This window comes from Bubalus kerabau, chromosome 6 (genome assembly GCF_029407905.1).
Source record: "Bubalus kerabau isolate K-KA32 ecotype Philippines breed swamp buffalo chromosome 6, PCC_UOA_SB_1v2, whole genome shotgun sequence".
Classification (NCBI taxonomy): Eukaryota; Metazoa; Chordata; class Mammalia; order Artiodactyla; family Bovidae; genus Bubalus; species Bubalus kerabau.
The window spans coordinates 11,844,028-11,863,801 of record NC_073629.1 but is presented as its reverse complement, the minus strand read 5'-3'; the positions used below and the strand labels follow the sequence as shown (position 1 = coordinate 11,863,801).

Genomic DNA, 19,774 nt, shown 5'->3' with positions numbered 1-19,774 from the left:
AGGGAACCCAGTCTGGCACTCTGTGATGACCTAGAGGAGTGGGATGGGGGAGGGGAGAGAGGTGCAGGAGAAAGGGGCTATATGTATAATTATGGTGATTCATATTGTACAGCAGAAGCCAACAGAACATTGTAAAGCAATTTTCCTTCAATTAAAAAACAAATTTTAAAAGAGGTAAAAGAGATAATATTTCCCTTGATACAATTCATTGTATAGGATGATATCTTAGAAGTCTGAAAAAAGTACATTTAAATCTTACTTTTGTCCCCACTCTAGTTAGGAGAAGATATTACATAACTTTTAGAATATTATTTCTTTTATTTCTAAGGTGTTACATTACATTTTGTGAACATCTAATGAGTTCTAGAGTTTAAATTAAGTTCCTATAGATGTTTGCTGTTATCATTTTAGGATTCACCACTAACCTCCCCAAAACCCTGCCAAAAAACCAACAACGATCTTAATGGTAGCTGCTGCTAAGTTGCCTCAGTTGTGTCCGACTCTGTGCGACCCCATAGACAGCAGCCCACTAGGCTCCTCTGTCCCTGGGATTCTCCAGGCAAGAATACTGGAGTGGGTTGCCATTTCCTTCTCCAATGCATGAAAGTGAAAAGTGAAAGTGAAGTCGCTCAGTTGTGCCTGACTCTTAGCGACCCCATGGACTGGAGCCTACCAGGCTCCTCCATCCATAGGATTTTCCAGGCAAGAGTACTGGAGTGGGGTGCCATTGCCTTCTCCGCTTAATGGTAGAGACCACTGTTAATAATAAAGATGGAGGAGACTGTAAGACCTTTTCAAAGGCATTAAATAACTCATAACTTGTTTGAAAGTAATATCCAAAAAATGAAGTAATGAGCTGCCTTTTACCATTAGTGACCCTTCTGCATTCCTGACCAGTCATTCAGCAAAACCTATGGCCTTCTTGACTGAGTTGAGAACCATTCTAAAAACTGCTAGAGGCTGGATGCCTTACCTTTTCCAATCTTTCTCTGTGTCTTACTGCTTGATTCTTCTTTTCTGTTCTTATCCAGAGCCAGTCACTCTTCTTCTCTGTGTATCTCAACAATCTTGCTTTTGTTTACATAAAGATGGGGGGACAGTAGAGAAGGTTATTTATTTATTTTCCTGAGGAAACAATCATGGAGTAAAAGAGATAGAAAGCTACTGCCCACCCCATCCATTTCCCTCGTCCTACTTAGATCTCAGCTTTAGGGTCCCAAAGAAAGGCAGAAGAGTCAACTCAATTATCCATGTTTGGAGAGGAAAATGGGCTTCCCAGGTGGTGCTACTGGTAAAGAAGCTACCTCCCAATGAAGGAGATGTAAGAGACACAGGTTTGATTCCTGGGTCTGGAAGATCCCCTGGAAGAGGGCATGGCAATCCACCCCAGTATTCTTGTCTGGAGAATCCCATGAACTGTAGAAGCCTGGTGGGCTAGAGTCCATAGGGCCTCAAAGAGTCGGACACTACTGAAGTGACTTGGCACACATGCAAAAGAGGAAAATAGACGCTGTTAACCAAAAAGGTGAGCAATTTATAATAGTGCAAATTCAACAATTTTGTCTTCTGTTGGAATATGGACACACACACATGCACACACACACACATACACACTTAACACAAAACTTGGCCTTGCTCACTAGTCTACGATTCACTTGGTAGTTGGACAGTGGATCTTATAAATAAGGCAAGGTCTATGAATTCTCCCTCGTTGTAAGTTGTTTTTTCTTCAGAGCATTAAACTGTACTTTTGAGACTCTAATACACTGCCAGATGTGCCAAGAGCACAGCTTTAAGTTGTACCTCTGAAAACAGTTTTAAAGAAAACTTGTCTGAGAAATAAAACTTTGGAGTGTGAAGAATCAAATTGTCAGGATAAGAGCCAAGAGCTAGGTGAAGATTCCAGCATCTTGGAACTCAAACACATTTGGTAGCAGTAGATCTGTTCCTTGGAGCCCACCCTCAACTATCCATGTGGACTTAGCTCATAGAATTATAATAGTTTAAAACCAATGGAATTTTAGTTTAACTTCTTTTTTTGTTCATGTAGTAGAAGTGAATCCCAGAGTGCTTAAATGATTTTGTGAATGTCAAGAAACTCTGAAGTGGCAAAGTAGCAATTTATTGATAACATTTCAGCCCTTGGCAAAATGGTTATCTAACAAACTCTGTTCAGTTTAATTTCTTCTATGGACCAATAATCTAAGCATAAGTGAGGCACTTCATCTTACATCTTAGCTTGCTTTGAACAGAATTCTAAAAGTTAATGTAAATCTTACAATCATGTTTTTCAAAAAACTGTATTTCACAAGAACAGAGTTCCAGAAGCACAGGATCGTATTGCTGCAAGGAACCTCATAGATCAAATGATTTTGTTGTTGTTTAGTCACTAAATCATGTCTGACTCTTTTGTGACCCCATGGCCTGTAGCCCACAAAACTCCTCTGTCCATGGGACTTCCTAGGCAAGAATACTGAAGTGGGTTGCCATTTCCTTCTCCAGGGGATCTTCCTGGCTCAGGGATTAAGCCAGCATCTTTTGCATTGGCAGGCGGATTCTTTACCACTGAGTCACCAGGGAAGCCCTAAATTATTTTAGTCCTTGCTAATTTTATAAGTATTCACCTAACTTTTGCCTGATCCTCTCTAGGAACAGAAAATAGTGTCTAAAATACAGCCATACTTTAAAAAAAGAAACCACTGATTGGGAGATATAGGGCCTTCTCCAAGGGAACATAGTGGTGCCACATTCATGGATTCTGCTTCTGCTTTCTGAAGCTTCAAAGAATAAGTCTCATTTCTTTCTGCAAGGATAGCTTTCATCCTCTGAAAACAGCTATCAGCTCTGTTAACCTCAATCCCCACCCCAAACCCACTAATCTATTACCCCTGTCTCATGTTCCCTTGTCTTTCTTTTTCTAAACTATTAAAAAATTTTTTTGTGTGTGTCTCATATGGTTGTTATTCCCTCTGAAGTTTGTGATCATCCTTCCTGAATAACTGCAGTTAAACTGGAACATTTAATGAGGAGAAATGTCAGAAAACTATGAACAATAGCACAATATTTAAGGCTTAACTTCATTCTGAAAACAGTCATTAGGAACAGCTTTATCTCATTGAGCCTGCCAGCAAAGAAGATCAGGCGGCTCTGATTTCCAAGGGAGGATATAAATAAGTCTTCCCAAAAGGTAATGGGTTATCAGTGCAGTGGTCATGCTGGGATGGGAAGGAAATTGCTGTTGTCTGGGGAGAAATAGATACCTAAGACTAGAAGTGAGGGCCAAGGGAGAAAGCTTGTACAGTCAAAGCACTCCCAGAAGTAGAGGCATTTGAAGTTGTCATGCCAGCTCTGTGGAGATGGATCTGACCAAACAAGATGCCCCAAATCTCCAGAGTGGGACACAGGTAGAGAGATGTGGCAGGATAATCATTTGTGTTCAACATAACAATTATTGCAGGGAGATGAGAAAAAGGTATAGGTTGGGCAGAGGCCAACATACTAGTCTTGGACCCTCAATGACAAGACATTTTCTAAGGGAGAGAACATAATTTTACTCGTTCAAATCAGTTTTAAAAGGATGTAATTCTAGTCCATCTCCCTTTTCCCAGAATCTCTTAGGAACAAATATGCTTCAGGTCTATGTGCATCGCAATTCCCAAGTTTGTAGCAGGGCAAGATAATTATCTGTGATTCAGTGACCCTTCTGCACCTCTCAGTCTCTGAGTTGACTTTGAAGACTCCAGTGGAAAAAATCTGTGTGTCATATCCCTGACCCCATATACCCTTTATAACTTTTCAAAACCATGGCTTCTATTTGGAAATAATTTTTATTCCCATCTAGTGAGATTTAGAATAATGATTGAATTTCTGTATGTCTCATTTGAACATGATAATCTTTGTAGTTTATCTCAAGATCCCAATTTGAGAATAAATGTGACCATATATAAATTTTGTGAACAGTCAACAAGATGGAAATGAAATTTACCTTCTTCCTGTTATGGTACTATGAAGATAAGTGAAATCTTCTTTATCTTCTAAGGATTTAAGTTATCAAAACTGCAAACACTGTCACACTCACCAGCCCCTGTCGTATGTAACACAAAAACAAACATACATATTTACATACCTCTATTCCAACTACTGCTCCTCACATACATATAGTTATCTGTGTACTCTCATACATGACAGTTTTCTCTCTTTCTGTCTCAAATCAGAATATACCTGGACCCTGCACTTTGCAAGGCATAGTTTGGGGCTAATGCATTAAACTGAAATATCTTCAGGAGGGCAATTTTTAGAGAATCAGGCATTTTGCATCTACAGTGTGTTCTTCAGTAGTAGACATGATAATCTATATTACACAATATCCCTGAATTCCTAACATTTTTCATACATCATAATACACATAGGTGCTAAAGAAATCTTTGTTGATTTGAAATTCATATAGGTACATAGTTTATGTCCCAAGTACACACTGTTGCTACACTACTAATTATAGACTCAGAGATGGCAAACTGTTTTTAAAAAATCAATCAGCTGAATGCTCCAAAGAATCAATGATTTAAATAAAAATGATTTTCATATGCCCTCTTCTTCCCTTCATAATAATGAATAATTAAAAGCTGGCCAAATTTTCCTTTTGGAAATATCTGAGTCTTTTTTTTTTTTTCAACTCACTACTTTATCAGTGATGAAACTTACGACTTTTCCAAGCCTCATTCAGGAATGGTCAGCTTGCATGGAGAAAAGAGAAATCATGTAGACCAGGAGGAGGAAGGTACCGTCCCTGAGCCTAGAGAGTTGCTGGTAAATCTGGTGTGTCTCTGCTCAGCATGAAGAAGGGACAGAATGGATCTATTTGTGCTTTTGCCTGTTTCTAAGCTACTGAAAAAAAGAACTCCCTTCCACACACAGAGGGCTTCCCAACAAGCACAGACCTAAGGAAAGTGTTTGGCTTTTCTAGGTCTCAAGGGGATACCTGGGGACTGTTAAGGGAAGATCTGGCAAGTTAAGTGGAGTCTGGAGGAATAAGAGAGACCTTCGAGTGGCTTAAAGCACACTGCCCTTCCTTTTAACAGATTCTGGGGAAGAGAAATGTGGGGAAAGTGTGTGTGTATGTGTGTGTGTGTGTCCTCCTCTATTTCTGGGGAATGGTCTCACAAATAATAAGATCCTTCTGGGGATGATAGTGCTTATAACCCAAATCATTTAACATAACATAAGAATGATATTCATCCATTCTTATGTGGAGACCCAAGCATATGAACAAACACACTAAGATACTGTGTACACAAATATCAACTCCATACAATGACATGATTCTCATGCATTAGTAACTTGGTAGATATAACAAAAAGTATTATATTCGTATAAAGTCTGTATTTTCTAAGTGGAATAAGGATACCCGTATGTTTACTCTTACTATCTGTAAATAGTACACATTCAGAAGCTATAATGTAAGGGTATTCAGAGAACATAGAAAGTAATAAGATTATATAGAAAGTATACTGGGATAGAAATTAGAAAATTACCTCTGTAGATATACAGAGTTGAATATGCTGTACAGGGGTTACAATACCTGCACACCAGAGATGATTGGTTAGTCAGAGAACTACAGACCCAGGAGCAGGGCAGACAGTTAACAGTATCTGTGGGGATTTGATATACCTTACTATGAAGAATGTTGACTAGTGAAGGGGCCAATGATTTTCTGGAGTTAGGATAGATGAGGAGCAGTCAAGATAAAACAACCTTCCCAAATACATAATTAGGATATTTATTAAAGTGACAAAATTCCTTTAAGAAAGAGAAAAATCTTCAGATTACAATGATCCTTGTTCTTATTTGGTATTTATTTATTTAGTAAATATTTATTGAGGATCTTTAAGTTTTAAGAACTATTCTGGTTATGTGGATCAGCAGTCTTTCAAATAGTTTACTGCAATAGTTTTACTCAACACTTGGCATTTAATGATCTTAGAATTATTGTGATCATTATATGAATTAATATATGTAAGGAGTTTGAAACAGCACCTGCCATGTAATAAGTAACATAAATTCATGATCTTGCTTGTGAGTATTTGTATCATTTTTAGCAAATTGATAGTATTCAAAATGTTAAGTAATACAAGTTCCAATATCCTTTGTAATATGCTTACATGGGAACATAAGAAATTTGGGTATTTTGGGAATTTCTTAAATATTTGAATGAAATAATAAAGCTGTTTCTAATTAAGTGACTCATGAATTACCTGGCTTCTTCAGGGGTTGTCTCACCTTTCTAGTCTTCATTTTAAGCTAGTGGTAGAACTCACTGTATATTACTTCTTAAAAAAACCTTCTATTCATTTAATTGACAAAATTTAGTGAAAGATAGACTGAGTTTTTAAAAAATAAATTAAAAATCTATTTTAAAAATCCCTGGATTAAAAAATCCAACATATGGAGGCTGAACAACACGCTGCTGAATAACCAACAAATCACAGAAGAAATCAAAAAAGAAATCAAAATTTGCATAGAAATGAATGAAAATGAAAACACAACAACCCAAAACCTGTGGGACACGGTAAAAGCAGTCCTAAGGGGAAAGTTCATAGCAATACAGACACACCTCAAGAAACAAGAAAAAAGTCAAATAAATAACCTAACTCTACACCTAAAGCAACTAGAAAAGGAAGAAATGAAGAACCCCAGGGTTAGTAGAAGGAAAGAAATCTTAAAAATTAGAGCAGAAATAAATGCAAAAGAAACAAAAGAGACCATAGCAAAAATCAACAAAACCAAAAGCTGGTTCTTTGAAAGGATAAATAAAATTGACAAACCATTAGCCAGACTCATCAAGAAGCAAAGGGAGAAAAATCAAATCAATAAAATTAGAAATGAAAATGGAGAGATCACAACAGACAACACAGAAATACAAAGGATCATAAGAGACTACTATCAACAATTATATGCCAATAAAATGGACAACGAGGAAGAAATGGACAAATTCTTAGAAAAGTACAACTTTCCAAAACTCGATCAGGAAGAAATAGAAAATCTTAACAGACCCATCACACGCACGGAAATTGAAACTGTAATAAAAAATCTTCCAGCAAACAAAAGCCCAGGTCCAGACGGCTTCACAGCTGAATTCTACCAAAAATTTAGAGAAGAGCTAACACCTATCCTACTTAAACTCTTCCAGAAAATTGCAGAGGATGGTAAACTTCCAAACTCATTCTATGAGGCCACCATCACCCTAATACCAAAACCTGACAAAGATCCCACAAAAAAAGAAAACTACAGGCCAATATCACTGATGAACATAGATGCAAAAATCCTTAACAAAATTCTAGCAATCAGAATCCAACAACACATTAAAAAGATCATACACCATGACCAAGTGGGCTTTATCCCAGGGATGCAAGGATTCTTCAATATTCGCAAATCAATCAATGTAATACACCACATTAACAAATTGAAAAATAAAAATCATATGATTATCTCAATAGATGCAGAGAAAGCCTTTGACAAAATTCAACATCCATTTATGATCAAAACTCTCCAGAAAGCAGGAATAGAAGGAACATACCTCAACATAATCAAAGCTATATATGACAAACCCACAGCAAACATTATCCTCAATGGTGAAAAATTGAAAGCATTTCCTCTAAAGTCAGGAACAAGACAAGGGTGCCCACTTTCACCATTACTATTCAACATAGTTTTGGAAGTTTTGGCCACAGCAATCAGAGCAGAAAAAGAAATAAAAGGAATCCAAATTGGAAAAGAAGAAGTAAAGCTCTCACTGTTTGCAGATGACATGATCCTCTACATAGAAAACCCTAAAGACTCCACCAGAAAATTACTAGAACTAATCAATGACTATAGTAAAGTTGCAGGATATAAAATCAACACACAGAAATCCCTTGCATTCCTATACACTAATAATGAGAAAACAGAAAGAGAAATTAAGGAAACAATTCCATTCACCATTGCAACGGAAAGAATAAAATACTTAGGAATATATCTACCTAAAGAATCTAAAGACCTATATATAGAAAACTATAAAACACTGGTGAAAGAAATCAAAGAGGACACTAACAGATGGAGAAATATACCATGTGCATGGATTGGAAGAATCAGTATAGTGAAAATGAGTATACTACCCAAAGCAATCTATAGATTCAATGCAATCCCTATCAAGCTACCAACAGCATTCTTCACAGAGCTAGAACAAATAATTTCACAATTTGTATGGAAAAACAAAAAACCTCGAATAGCCAAAGCGATCTTGAGAAAGAAGAATGGAACTGGAGGAATCAACCTACCTGACTTCAGGCTCTACTACAAAGCCACAGTTATCAAGACAGTATGGTACTGGCACAAAGACAGAAATATAGATCAATGGAACAAAATAGAAAGCCCAGAGATAAATCCACGCACATATGGACACCTTATCTTTGACAAAGGAGGCAAGAATATACAATGGATTAAAGACAATCTCTTTAACAAGTGGTGCTGGGAAATCTGGTCAACCACTTGTAAAAGAATGAAACTAGAACACTTTCTAACACCATACACAAAAATAAACTCAAAATGGATTAAAGATCTCAATGTAAGACCAGAAACTATAAAAATCCTAGAGGAGAACATAGGCAAAACACTCTCTGACATACATCACAGCAGGATCCTCTATGACCCACCTCCCAGAATATTGGAAATAAAAGCAAAAATAAACAAATGGGACCTAATTAACCTTAAAAGCTTCTGCACATCAAAGGAAACTATTAGCAAGGTGAAAAGACAGCCTTCAGAATGGGAGAAGATAATAGCAAATGAAGCAACTGACAAACAACTAATCTCGAGAATATACAAGCAACTCCTACAGCTCAACTCCAGAAAAATAAATGACCCAATCAAAAAATGGGCCAAAGAACTAAATAGACATTTCTCCAAAGAAGACATACAGATGGCTAACAAACACATGAAAAGATGCTCAACATAACTCATTATCAGAGAAATGCAAATCAAAACCACTATGAGGTACCATTTCACACCAGTCAGAATGGCTGAGATCCAAAAGTCTACAAGCAATAAATGCTGGAGAGGGTGTGGAGAAAAGGGAATCCTCTTACACTGTTGGTGGGAATGCAAACTAGTACAGCCACTATGGAGAACAGTGTGGAGATTCCTTAAAAAACTGGAAATAGAACTGCCATACGACCCAGCAATCCCACTGCTGGGCATACACACTGAGGAAACCAGAAGGGAAAGAGACACGTGTACCCCAATGTTCATCGCAGCACTGTTTATAATAGCCAGGACATGGAAGCAACCTAGATGTCCAGCAGCAGATGAAAGGATAAGAAAGCAGTGGTACATATACACAATGGAGTATTATTCAGCCATTAAGAAGAATACATTTGAATCAGTTCTAATGAGGTGGATGAAACTTTAGCCTATTATACAGAGTGAAGTAAGCCAGAAAGAAAAACACCAATACAGTATAGTAATGCATATATATGTAATTTAGAAAGATGGTAACAATAACCCTGTGTATGAGACAGCAAAAGAGACACTGATGTATAGAACAGTCTTATGGACTCTGTGAGAGAGGGAGAGGGTGGGAAGATTTGGGAGAATGGCATTGAAACATGTAAAATATCATGTATGAAACGAGTTGCCAGTCCAGGTTCAATGCACGATCCCTGATGCTTGGGGCTGGTGCACTGGGACGACCCAGAGGGATGGAATGGGGAGGGAGGAGGGAGGAGGGTTCAGGATGGGGAACACATGTATACCTGTGGCGGATTCATTTTGATATTTGGCAAAACTAATACAGTTATGTAAAGTTTAAAAATAAAATTAAATTAAAAAAAAAAAAATCCCTGGATTTTAAAGAGTTCTCAAAGGTACAGACATTGTCCAGTTCCTAATACATGTCTGATGCTTAGTAAGCACCTAAAACTCTGTTGAGTTAGGGAAGAGTGATATGTCCATTTTATTTATATGCCATAATAAATGTACAACATTAATGCAGAGGAAAATGAGAAAGCAGCAAAGTACCTGGTTGACTATATACTATTATGGCAAGATTTATTAATAAAAGTACAATTACTTTTTTTTAATTATCTGAGAATTTAAAAAACAAAACAAACAAGGAAAAAACTTTGTAGCTACTATTGTGAATTAAGAACTGATTAAAAAAGAAAAATATGTGTTTTTTATCATAATTATTTATAGTCATTCCTTGGTGCTTGGGCTTCCTAGGTGGCACAGTGATAAAGAATCTTCCTGCCAAAGCAGGAGAGGCAAGAGATGTAGGTTCAATCCCTGTGTCAGGAAGATCCCCTGGAAGAGGAAATGGCAACTCACTCCAACATTCTTGCCTGGGAAATTCCATGTCTGGCAGCTATAGTCCATGGGGTACCAAAGAGTTGGACACAACTGAGCAGCTAACACTATTCCTTGGTGCAAAAAAAAAAAAAAAAAAAATTGTAGTTAGAGCTCTGAATACTCAAAGTAAAAATGGAATTTTAAGTTTGCTCTTTATTGTCTCCTGTTCTAGAAAAAAAAAAAATAGTGATACTGAAAAAAAATTGATAGAAATTACACCTTGAATTGAATGAGAAAAAGTACAGAGCTTATATACTGTAATGTGTCTGACTCTGGAGAAATATTCAAGATAAACATGTATTCAGCTTTAGTAAGAAAAAATAGAGTAATTTTTAAATGAATAAGTTAAAGTTTTCTGGGGGAATATTTTCCCTCATATTTTATAATAGTTTCTGAAAATTATACATTTTCTATTTCCTCTTTTAAGTTATAATTTTTTGAGGCAGATAATCTGATTTTGTGCTTCTATGGAGACTCACTCCAGTACTCTTGCCTGGAAAATTCCATGGACTGAGGAGCCTGGTAGGCTACAGTCAATGGGGTCACAAAGAGTCGAAAACGACTGAGCGACTTCACTTTCCTTCTTTTCCATGCAGCCTTTTATGAATAATAATCATACAATTTATGCTTTCTTTTTAAATATAGGAACAGTTTTAGTCAAATGTGATGAACAGTTCTGCCATTTTAAAGGAGATTGATGATTTTATTTAAAAAAAATCATAATTAACTTGACTGCTACTTCTTTGTTCCCTTTCTATTATCCCTCTCTGGTAAAATCTTGGCTATACTGAGTACACATTTATAACCTAAACAAAACAAAATAAAGTGTGCTGTGTTCATTTGCTTCAATCATGTCTGACTCTTCGTGACCCCATGGACTGTAGCCCACCAGTCTCCTCTGTCCATGGGATTTTCCTGGCAAGAATACTGGAGTGGGTTGCCATTTCCTACTCTAGGGGATCTTCCCAACTCATGGATGGAATGCACGTCTCCTGTGTCTCCTGCATTGCAGGCAGATTCTTAAGTGTAGCAAAATAAAGTAAAACTGACTTCTAGGAATGACAAAATAAGAAATTTTGTGAGAAGCATAATGATCTTTCTCTAGAAACTTAGAAAAACATATTTCATTTGAAAAAAATTAAAAACCTAGAACTAAAAATTATTTGAAAAACTTCTGGAAGAATGCAATACAAAGTTATATAAATATATCAAGTATTAATGTATTAGGCTGAAAATTTAAAAAAAGCACAAATCTCAATAACTTCCACAAATAGCAGTTAATTTTTATCATTTAATTTTTAAAAAGTGGGTATAGGTATTTGACTGAGAAGCTAGCACACACACATAATAATTTAGAGAAAAGTCTTCCCTGGTGGCTCAGATGGTGAAGAATCTGCCTGCAATGCAGGAACCTGGATTTGATCCCTGGGTTGGGAAGTTTCCCTTGAGAAGAGAATGGCAACCCACTCCAGTATTCTTGCCTGGAGAATTCCATGGACATAGGAACCTGGCGGGCTACTGTCTGTGGAATTGCAAAGAGTTGGACATGGCTGAGCGACTAACACACACATATATTAGCTGATGTAGGTTCAAATTCTCAATCATACTAACAAAAACTCATGATTTTTGTGTATTTCTGTATCTTCAGACTCCATATATTGACCTTTCTTCTTTATGTTTATTGCCTTACAAAGAGCTGGTGGACCTCCAGGCATTATATCCAAGTTCAACATAAAGAAAGAGGAAGCCCCAGTGCCAGCTACATTTCTTTTAAAATGAAAGCCTCCAAGGCAGAATTCCACCTACATTTTATTTGATAATGGGGTATATGATCACTCCTAACTGCCAGAAGAAGTAATAAATCTAATACCTGGCAAAGAGACATGGATTCATTGTTTGAGTTCAGCATGTTTTCAGCTGAAAAAAAATCAAGTTTAAAAATAAACTATCTACACTAATTATTGCACTGTAGGAATCTCACTCTGTAGGAAAAAATAAATCAGAAGGGTCATCTTCACTTCAAGAAAGAATGTAACATGACAAGAGTCATACAAAGAGGATATTGAAACATGTATAATATCATGTATGAAACGAGTCGCCAGTCCAGGTTCGATGCACAATACTGGATGCTTGGGGCTGGTGCATTGGGATGACCCAGAGGGATGGAATGGGGAGGGAGGAGGGAGGAGGGTTCAGGATGGGGAACACATGTATACCTGTGGCGGATTCATTTCAATATTTGGCAAAACCAATACAATATTGTAAAGTTTAAAAATAAAATAAAGAAAAGAAAGTTATAAAAAAAAAAACAAAGAGGATATTATCAGTTGACATTCTCTAGCTCTTCTCTTTTAATATGCAGACAAATATGTATGAGTATCTAGACAAAATCGAAGACCAAAATAATTGAGGAGAAAAAATATTCTATGTGTAATATCCTAACACAGAGTTGTCATACGTTCTGATCATTTGAAAAGGAGTGTGAATTTCAACCTAATGACAGGTGTGACTCAACCTAATGACAGCTTGGCATAATTTTAAATTAGATAATTGGAAATGCTAAACTTATTACCATCTACACATAATTACACAAGGATGTTTGCCGTTTTGCTTTCCACTTATATCCTAGAGAACAAAGTCAATCTGCCAATCTCCATTTGAATGAGTGAATGTGAGGCATGGTTAGTATTTAGAACAGGCACATCTGTTAGAAAGCATATAATCAAATTGTTAATGAAAATAAACATGAGGGCTTAGCATTTATCTTTTCCAATTTTTATTTTTGAGAAATAACTGACATATATCAGGGGTTTAATATTAACTGAGTGCTCACTGTGAGCTATTCATAAGCCAGACTTTCTTAGGCTTTACCAAACAATCAAACTCACACACTACAAAAGGTCACATTTGGAAACAATTTTACTTGGAGAACTGTAGGATAAAAACACAGCATGGCAGCATGACAGATTGAGGGATTTCTCTTATGTGGAAGGAGTGCTGAAAGCAGACAAGGGGCTAATCTGGAGGCAAACTCATAGCACAGGTGTGAGGACCTGCAATTTACACAAAGGGGTGCTTGAGCCAGCTTGACTTCGACTTCTTAAGGCGCACAAGAGCCATTATCTCTTATAAGAGTTTCCTGGGCAGCCAGAGTTTCCTGTAAAAGACATGCCAAGTTATAAAAATTGTTGCTGTTCAGTCACTCAGTCATGTCCAACTCTTTGCAACCCCATGGACTGCAGCACGCGAGGTTTCCCTGTACTTCACCATCTCCCAGAACTTGCCCAAACTCATGTTCATTGAGTCAGTGATGCCATCCAATCATCTCATCCTCTGTCATCCCTTTCTCCTCCTGTCTTCAATCTTTCTCAGCAACATGAAGCTATGACCACTGGATATTTATAATACTTTCATATTCTCCCAGTCCAGAAGACTTTTACTAATCAAGATATTTGTCTCATGAGCAATGTTTCTTAGCAATATTTAATAAGCTCCCAACAGACTAGAACTATAAAGTAAACCCAAAGCGAATCATTTCACAATATATATAGTCAATATAGTGTTAGTTGCTCAGTTGTGTCCAACTCTTTGTGACCCCATGGTTTGTCCATGGATTTTTCCAGGCAAAAATAATGGAGTGAGTAGCCATTCTCTTCTCCAGTAGATTTCCTGACCCAGGGATAGAACCTGTGTCTCTTGCATTGCAGGCAGATTCTTTACTATCTGAGCCATCAGGGAAACTCTTCATAATATGTATATGCATATCAAATCATCACACTGCACTCTTTAAATATCTTATAATTTTATTTTTTTTTTCAACTCTATTATCAATAAAGCTGGAGAAGAAAGATAATAATCCAAGGTAAAATTTATCTACAAAGAGAAAAGATTTTGTGATCCTACTGTCACATACAATTAATTTAATATTCACAACATGTGTATGAGGTAGATGCATAACTTGCATTATGAGGGACATGTTAAGGGTTAAAACCAGAATTATATCAAATTTCTTGTCTCTAGGGGTGGAATCCTTAACCATAAAATTATGCTTTCCTTAACTGTATGAAACAAAAAGATAATGTACTGAATGTAGGTAAATTAAGCCAATTTCAAGGATGTTTTTTAATTCTTATGTATTTTTTTAAAAATTTTTAATTTGGTCCAGCTTATCTATTGTTTTATTGCTCCTTCTTTTGGTGTCATATGTAAAAATCCATTGTCCATGCCCAAAGTCAAAGATTTGCTCCTATTTTTTTTTTTCACTATGCCATATTTCCCAACAAGGGATCTAACCCACAACCCCTGCACTGGCAGCCCAGGGTCTTAAATACTGGACTACAGGGGAAGTCCCTCAAGGATGTTCTTTAAAAGGCTATCCAGGTTCGATGCATATCCAGGTTCGACAATACTGGATGCTTGGGGCTGGTGCACTGGGACGACCCAGAGGGATGATATGGGGAGGGAGGAGGGAGGAAGGTTCAGGATGGGGAACACATGTATACCTGTGGCGGATTCATTTTGATATTTGGCAAAACTAATACAATATTGTAAAGTTTAAAAATAAAATAAAATTAACAAAACAAAACAAAAAAAGGCTATTCAGAAACTTAATGACAGTAAAGCAGCTTATACTTTTAAATGTCAGATTTATTATGTTGGAGTTATGTTATTTTAGATGTTAGAAAATTAAACTAATTATTGATCAGTTTTTTTTTAATGGACAATTATCTTATTTCCCAAAGCCCAGTTCAGAATAAGCAAATGTCCACTGAGAGACAATTTCTGTTTATGAGTATCTGTTCAATAGCATTTTTTGTTCTTTTACATATCCCACTCACAGAAACATTGACTTCAGTTCTAATGTGTAGAAATTAGCTTGGAACTGGAATTACTTTCTAAGTAATTCAAGCTAATTTCCAAAAGTAAAGAGAACTTAGAAGAATGTCTATCATTCTGATTTTGAACCTGAAGCATACCACTCACTGCAGAGATGTCTCTTGTTCCCCACTCTTGCCTCTTTATTAAGACATTTTCTGTTCCTGTAGTCATTTGCCCCCAGTGGCAAAATGTAAAATATTTGGCAGCTGGTATAACTCAGGCAGCAGCTAGTTGAAACAGAAGTTGGCCATAGTGCTGGAGAAGATTCAAAGGTGAAGGTACATGAAAGTTCTCTAATGTTTGATCTCCTAACCAACACTCATTAGGTCAATAAGCTGTATATTACTCTTCAGTTAACATGAAGGAGATGCAGATGACTATTTAGCCATATTAATTGTTGCACACATGGCTGAATACCAGTGCTGCATTTTCTTCCTCCTTTGACTTGCAGTGGGTATAAGACTTGTAGAGATAAGGAGTATGCATTAGGTGACATTAGTTTCAGTTTGGGGGGTTTGATTATACTTCTGTGATTCTCACAGAATTAGGAACTGAGAATTTAAGTCCTTGAAACTGCTACAACAATTTCTACATCATTTTGTCTTGACATATGCATCAGCAAGTCCCTTTTATTACCTATTTTCTCACTTGCAAAATAATAGCCTTGGTGTAGAGTAAAGAATCTCAAACTGGCTGTGAAATAAGACTTCTTAAGAAGTTGAAAATTATGCATGTCAGGGTTGCAAACAAGGCATGTGTGCTAAGTCACTTCAGTTGTGTTCAGCTCTTTGCAACCCCACGGACTGTAGCACACCAGGCTCATGTGGCCATTGGATTTTCAAGGCAAGAACACTGGAGTGGGTTGCCATGCTCTCCTCCAGGGGATCTTACCCATGCAGGGATCAAACCCACGTCTCTTATGTCTCCCGCATTGGCAGGTGGGTTCTTTACCCACTAGGCAAACAATGCACACTCTATCAGATTTTCCGTAGATTTTTCTGGGAATATGCATTTTAACACCCCCCAGAGATTCTATAACCATTTCAATCTTAGTTTGGAAACTCTTCTATACGATCAGTGATTCACAATTTTTTGTTTGTATCAAGAAGTTTCCTGACACTATTTAAAGAAGCAGGGTGCTAACTGATATTTTGGTCCTGTTAAGTCTATTTTATGATTTTTTGATATGTCACTATTAGGATACTGTTCCTTTTTTGTCAGGTTTTAGTGTCCATCAATCTGGGATATCCCTGGAACAGGGGCACCTACCCAGCACTGTCTTTCTGAGGGCATCCTTTACTTCCTTGTTCCTCAGGCAGTAAATGGCTGGATTGAGAAATGGTACAATGACAGTATAGAGCACAGAGATGACCTTGTTGTGGTTGAAGGTGTACATGGCCCGGGGCCGTGCATAGGTAAAGAGAGTGGAGGAGTAGTAGATAACAACCACTGCCAGGTGAGAGGCACACGTGGAAAAGGCTTTGTGACGTCCCTGGGCAGTAGGAATCCTCAGGATAGTGGCAATTATGGCAGCATATGATGAAACCACAGCCATTAGAGGGAGCAGAATCATCACCAGGGCCAAGAGAAAGTCTACTAGTTCTGCTTGTTCCTTGTTAGAGCAGGTGAGGTTAAGTAGTGGAGAGATATCACAGAAAAAGTGGTTGATGATATTGGATCCACAGTATGACAATCTGGAAATGAAAAGAAGCTTCATCATGGAGCTGAAGAAGCCACTACCCCAAGAAGAAGCAGCAAGGCGAGTGGCCATACTGAAGGGCATGAGACTAGGATAACGGAGAGGTTCACAGATGGCTAGGTAGCGGTCATAGGCCATGACTGCCAACAGGACACATTCGGTGCAAGCTAAGGCAATGAAGAAATAGAGTTGGGTCATACAACCTACATAGGAGACTTTATGCTCCTGGGTAAGAAATGCCCCCAAGAGTCGGGGAACAGTGACATTGATATACCATAGCTCCAGGAAGGAGAGATGGCCAAGGAAAAAGAACATTGGGCGATGAAGGCTTGGAGTGAGCCAGATGGTGGAAACAATGAGTGCATTCTCCAACAATGTCAACAAAAAAATTACAAGGAAGAGTGCAAAAAGGAGCAGCTGAAGGGGTGGGGAGGTAGGGAAGTCCACCAAAACAAACTCTACTGTGTGGTCTCCACTCAAATTTCTCATGATCTCTGTCCACTTGATTGCCTGAAAAAGTAACAAGAAGAGCAAGATGTTGAAAGACAAATAGATCAAACTGCTGACATCCCCAGATTACAACCTTTTGAAGATACTCAACAGTATATTATCAATTATTTTGTTCCATTTTGTACATCATTTTGTTCCATCCCTTTCCTGTATCACCTCCCACCTCCAGGGAAAAACTCTTAGACTTGAGGATTGTTACTCAATAGCTTAGCAGTTATAACAACACTGGGTATTTGATAAATGTTTGCTGAGTGGTTTCAAAACAAGTCTTAGTATTTCAGTATTTATTTTCTTATGTATGATATGTTCTTTTTTTACTTTCCACAAACTTCTAACCCTCATAGAATCTTTACTCAGTACTTTTTTTATGGAATGGATAAAAGAAAGAATGATAGAAAGATGGAGCTTGAGGGCTTATCTCTCAAGGGAAATTGAACTAAGAAGTAGCTCAGGGACATTACTTGAGCTATAGTTCAAGGCAGTATTGGAGGAGGGTGGTTGGTTTGGGAACTGTTTTTTCACAGTTGGAGAATTAATTCAGTATAAAAGAGAAAATGGAATTCTGTACCAGAAAAAGGAGTAATTTTTTTCATTCATTTTGCAAGTTTTTTAGGTACATTTTCTGTGCTAGAATTATATTTCTCATCCCCAGGTGATGGGTTAAAAATAGACCACAAAAAGCTATCCATGTTCTAATTCCTGGAACCTGTAAACGTGACATCTATGAGAAAGTCTTTGCAGATGTGCTTAAATTAAAGATATTGGCACAGGAGATTATCCTGGATCATCCCGATAAAACTTATATGCAATTTCAAGTGTCCTTATAACAGAAAGGCAGAGGGAAATTTGAAATAGATGCACAAAGGAGAAGGCAATATGAAGATGGAAAATAGAGAGTTGAAGATTCCAACCTTCAACCTTGACAACTGCAGTGATGTGGCCATGAAACAAAGAATGCCAGCAGTGCCAGAGACAAAGGAGGTAAAGAATAGATTTTTGCTAGTGTCTTGTGGGAAGTATGTCCCTGCCAATACCTTGAATTTGGCCACGTGGCATTGATTTCAGAATTCTCGCCTCCAGAACTGTAAGAGCATAAATTTCTATTGTTTTAACCCAGCTAATTTGTGGTAATTTGTACAACAGTCACAGAAAACAGATATAGCTCATAAGGCGTGAAAGTGAAAAAGGCATTCCTATGCCTCCTAGTCATCCATCTGTGCTTTTGCAACCTCCTATCAATATTCCCAGTGACCTGGAATTCGAGATTGGATCACGTTAGATGTCATCAAGCATTTTCATTTTTGGTGTAACTTAAGCACTTGTAAAGACAAAGGAGAAAAGGAATGATATATCACATCTGAATACAGAATTTCAAAGAGTAGCAAGGAGATATAACAAAGCCTTCCTAAGTGATCAATGTGAAGAAATAGAAGAAAACGATACAATGGGAGAGAGTAGAGATCCCTTCAAGAAAATTAGAGATACCAAGGGAATATTTCATGCAAAGATGGGTACAATAAAGAACAGAAAATGTATGGACCTAACAGAGGCAGAATATATTAAGAAGAGGTGGCAGGAATACACAAAAGAACTATACATAAAAGGTCATCATGATCCAGATAACCATGATGGTGTAATCACTCACCTAGAGGCAGACATCCTGTAAATGTCTGGAGTGTGAAGTCAAGTGGGCCTTATGAAGCTTCACTACAAACAAAGCTAGTGGAGGTGATGGAATTTCAGCTGAGCTATTTCAAATCCTAAAAGATGATCCTGTGAAAGTGCTGCACTCAATATTCCAGAAAATTTGGAAAAAACAGCAGTGGCCACAGGACTGGAAAAGGTCAGTTTTCATACCAATCCAAAAGAAAGGCAATGCAAAAAATGTTCAAATTACCGCAGAATTGCACTCATCTCACATGCTAGAAAAGTAATGTTCAACATTCTCCAAGTGAACCTTCAACAGTACGTGCACCGAGAACTTCCAGGTGTTCAAACTGAATTTATAAAAGGCAGAGGAACCAGAGATTAAATTGCTAACATCCATTGGATCATAGAAAAACAAGAGTTCCAGAAAAACGTATACTTCTGCCTACTGATTATCCCAAAACCTTTGACTGTGTGGATCACAACAAACTGGAAAATTCATGAAGAGATCAGAATACCAGACCACCTTACCTGCCTCCTGATACATCTGTATGCAGGTCAAGGAACAACAGTTAGAACTGGACATGGAATAACAGACTGGTTCCAAATTGGAAAAGGAGTACTTCAAGGTTGAATATTGTCACCTTGTTTATTTTACTT

At 37.4% G+C, this 19,774-nt stretch overlaps 1 protein-coding gene across 1 annotated transcript; it reads right to left on the bottom strand.

Moving 5' to 3' along the window:
• Positions 1-16,492: 16,492 nt before the first annotated feature.
• LOC129655966 (olfactory receptor 6P1) lies at positions 16,493-17,448 on the bottom strand. The gene has a single exon (XM_055586764.1). The coding sequence runs from the start codon at positions 17,444-17,446 to the stop codon at positions 16,493-16,495; it is 954 nt and encodes a 317-aa protein (XP_055442739.1). The 5' UTR covers positions 17,447-17,448.
• Positions 17,449-19,774: the final 2,326 nt, after the last annotated feature.

Bases quoted from the DNA above. Each gene is read 5' to 3' on its own strand.
- LOC129655966 (XM_055586764.1), bottom strand. From the start codon at position 17,446: ATGAGAAATTTGAGTGGAGACCACACAGTAGAGTTTGTTTTGGTGGAC.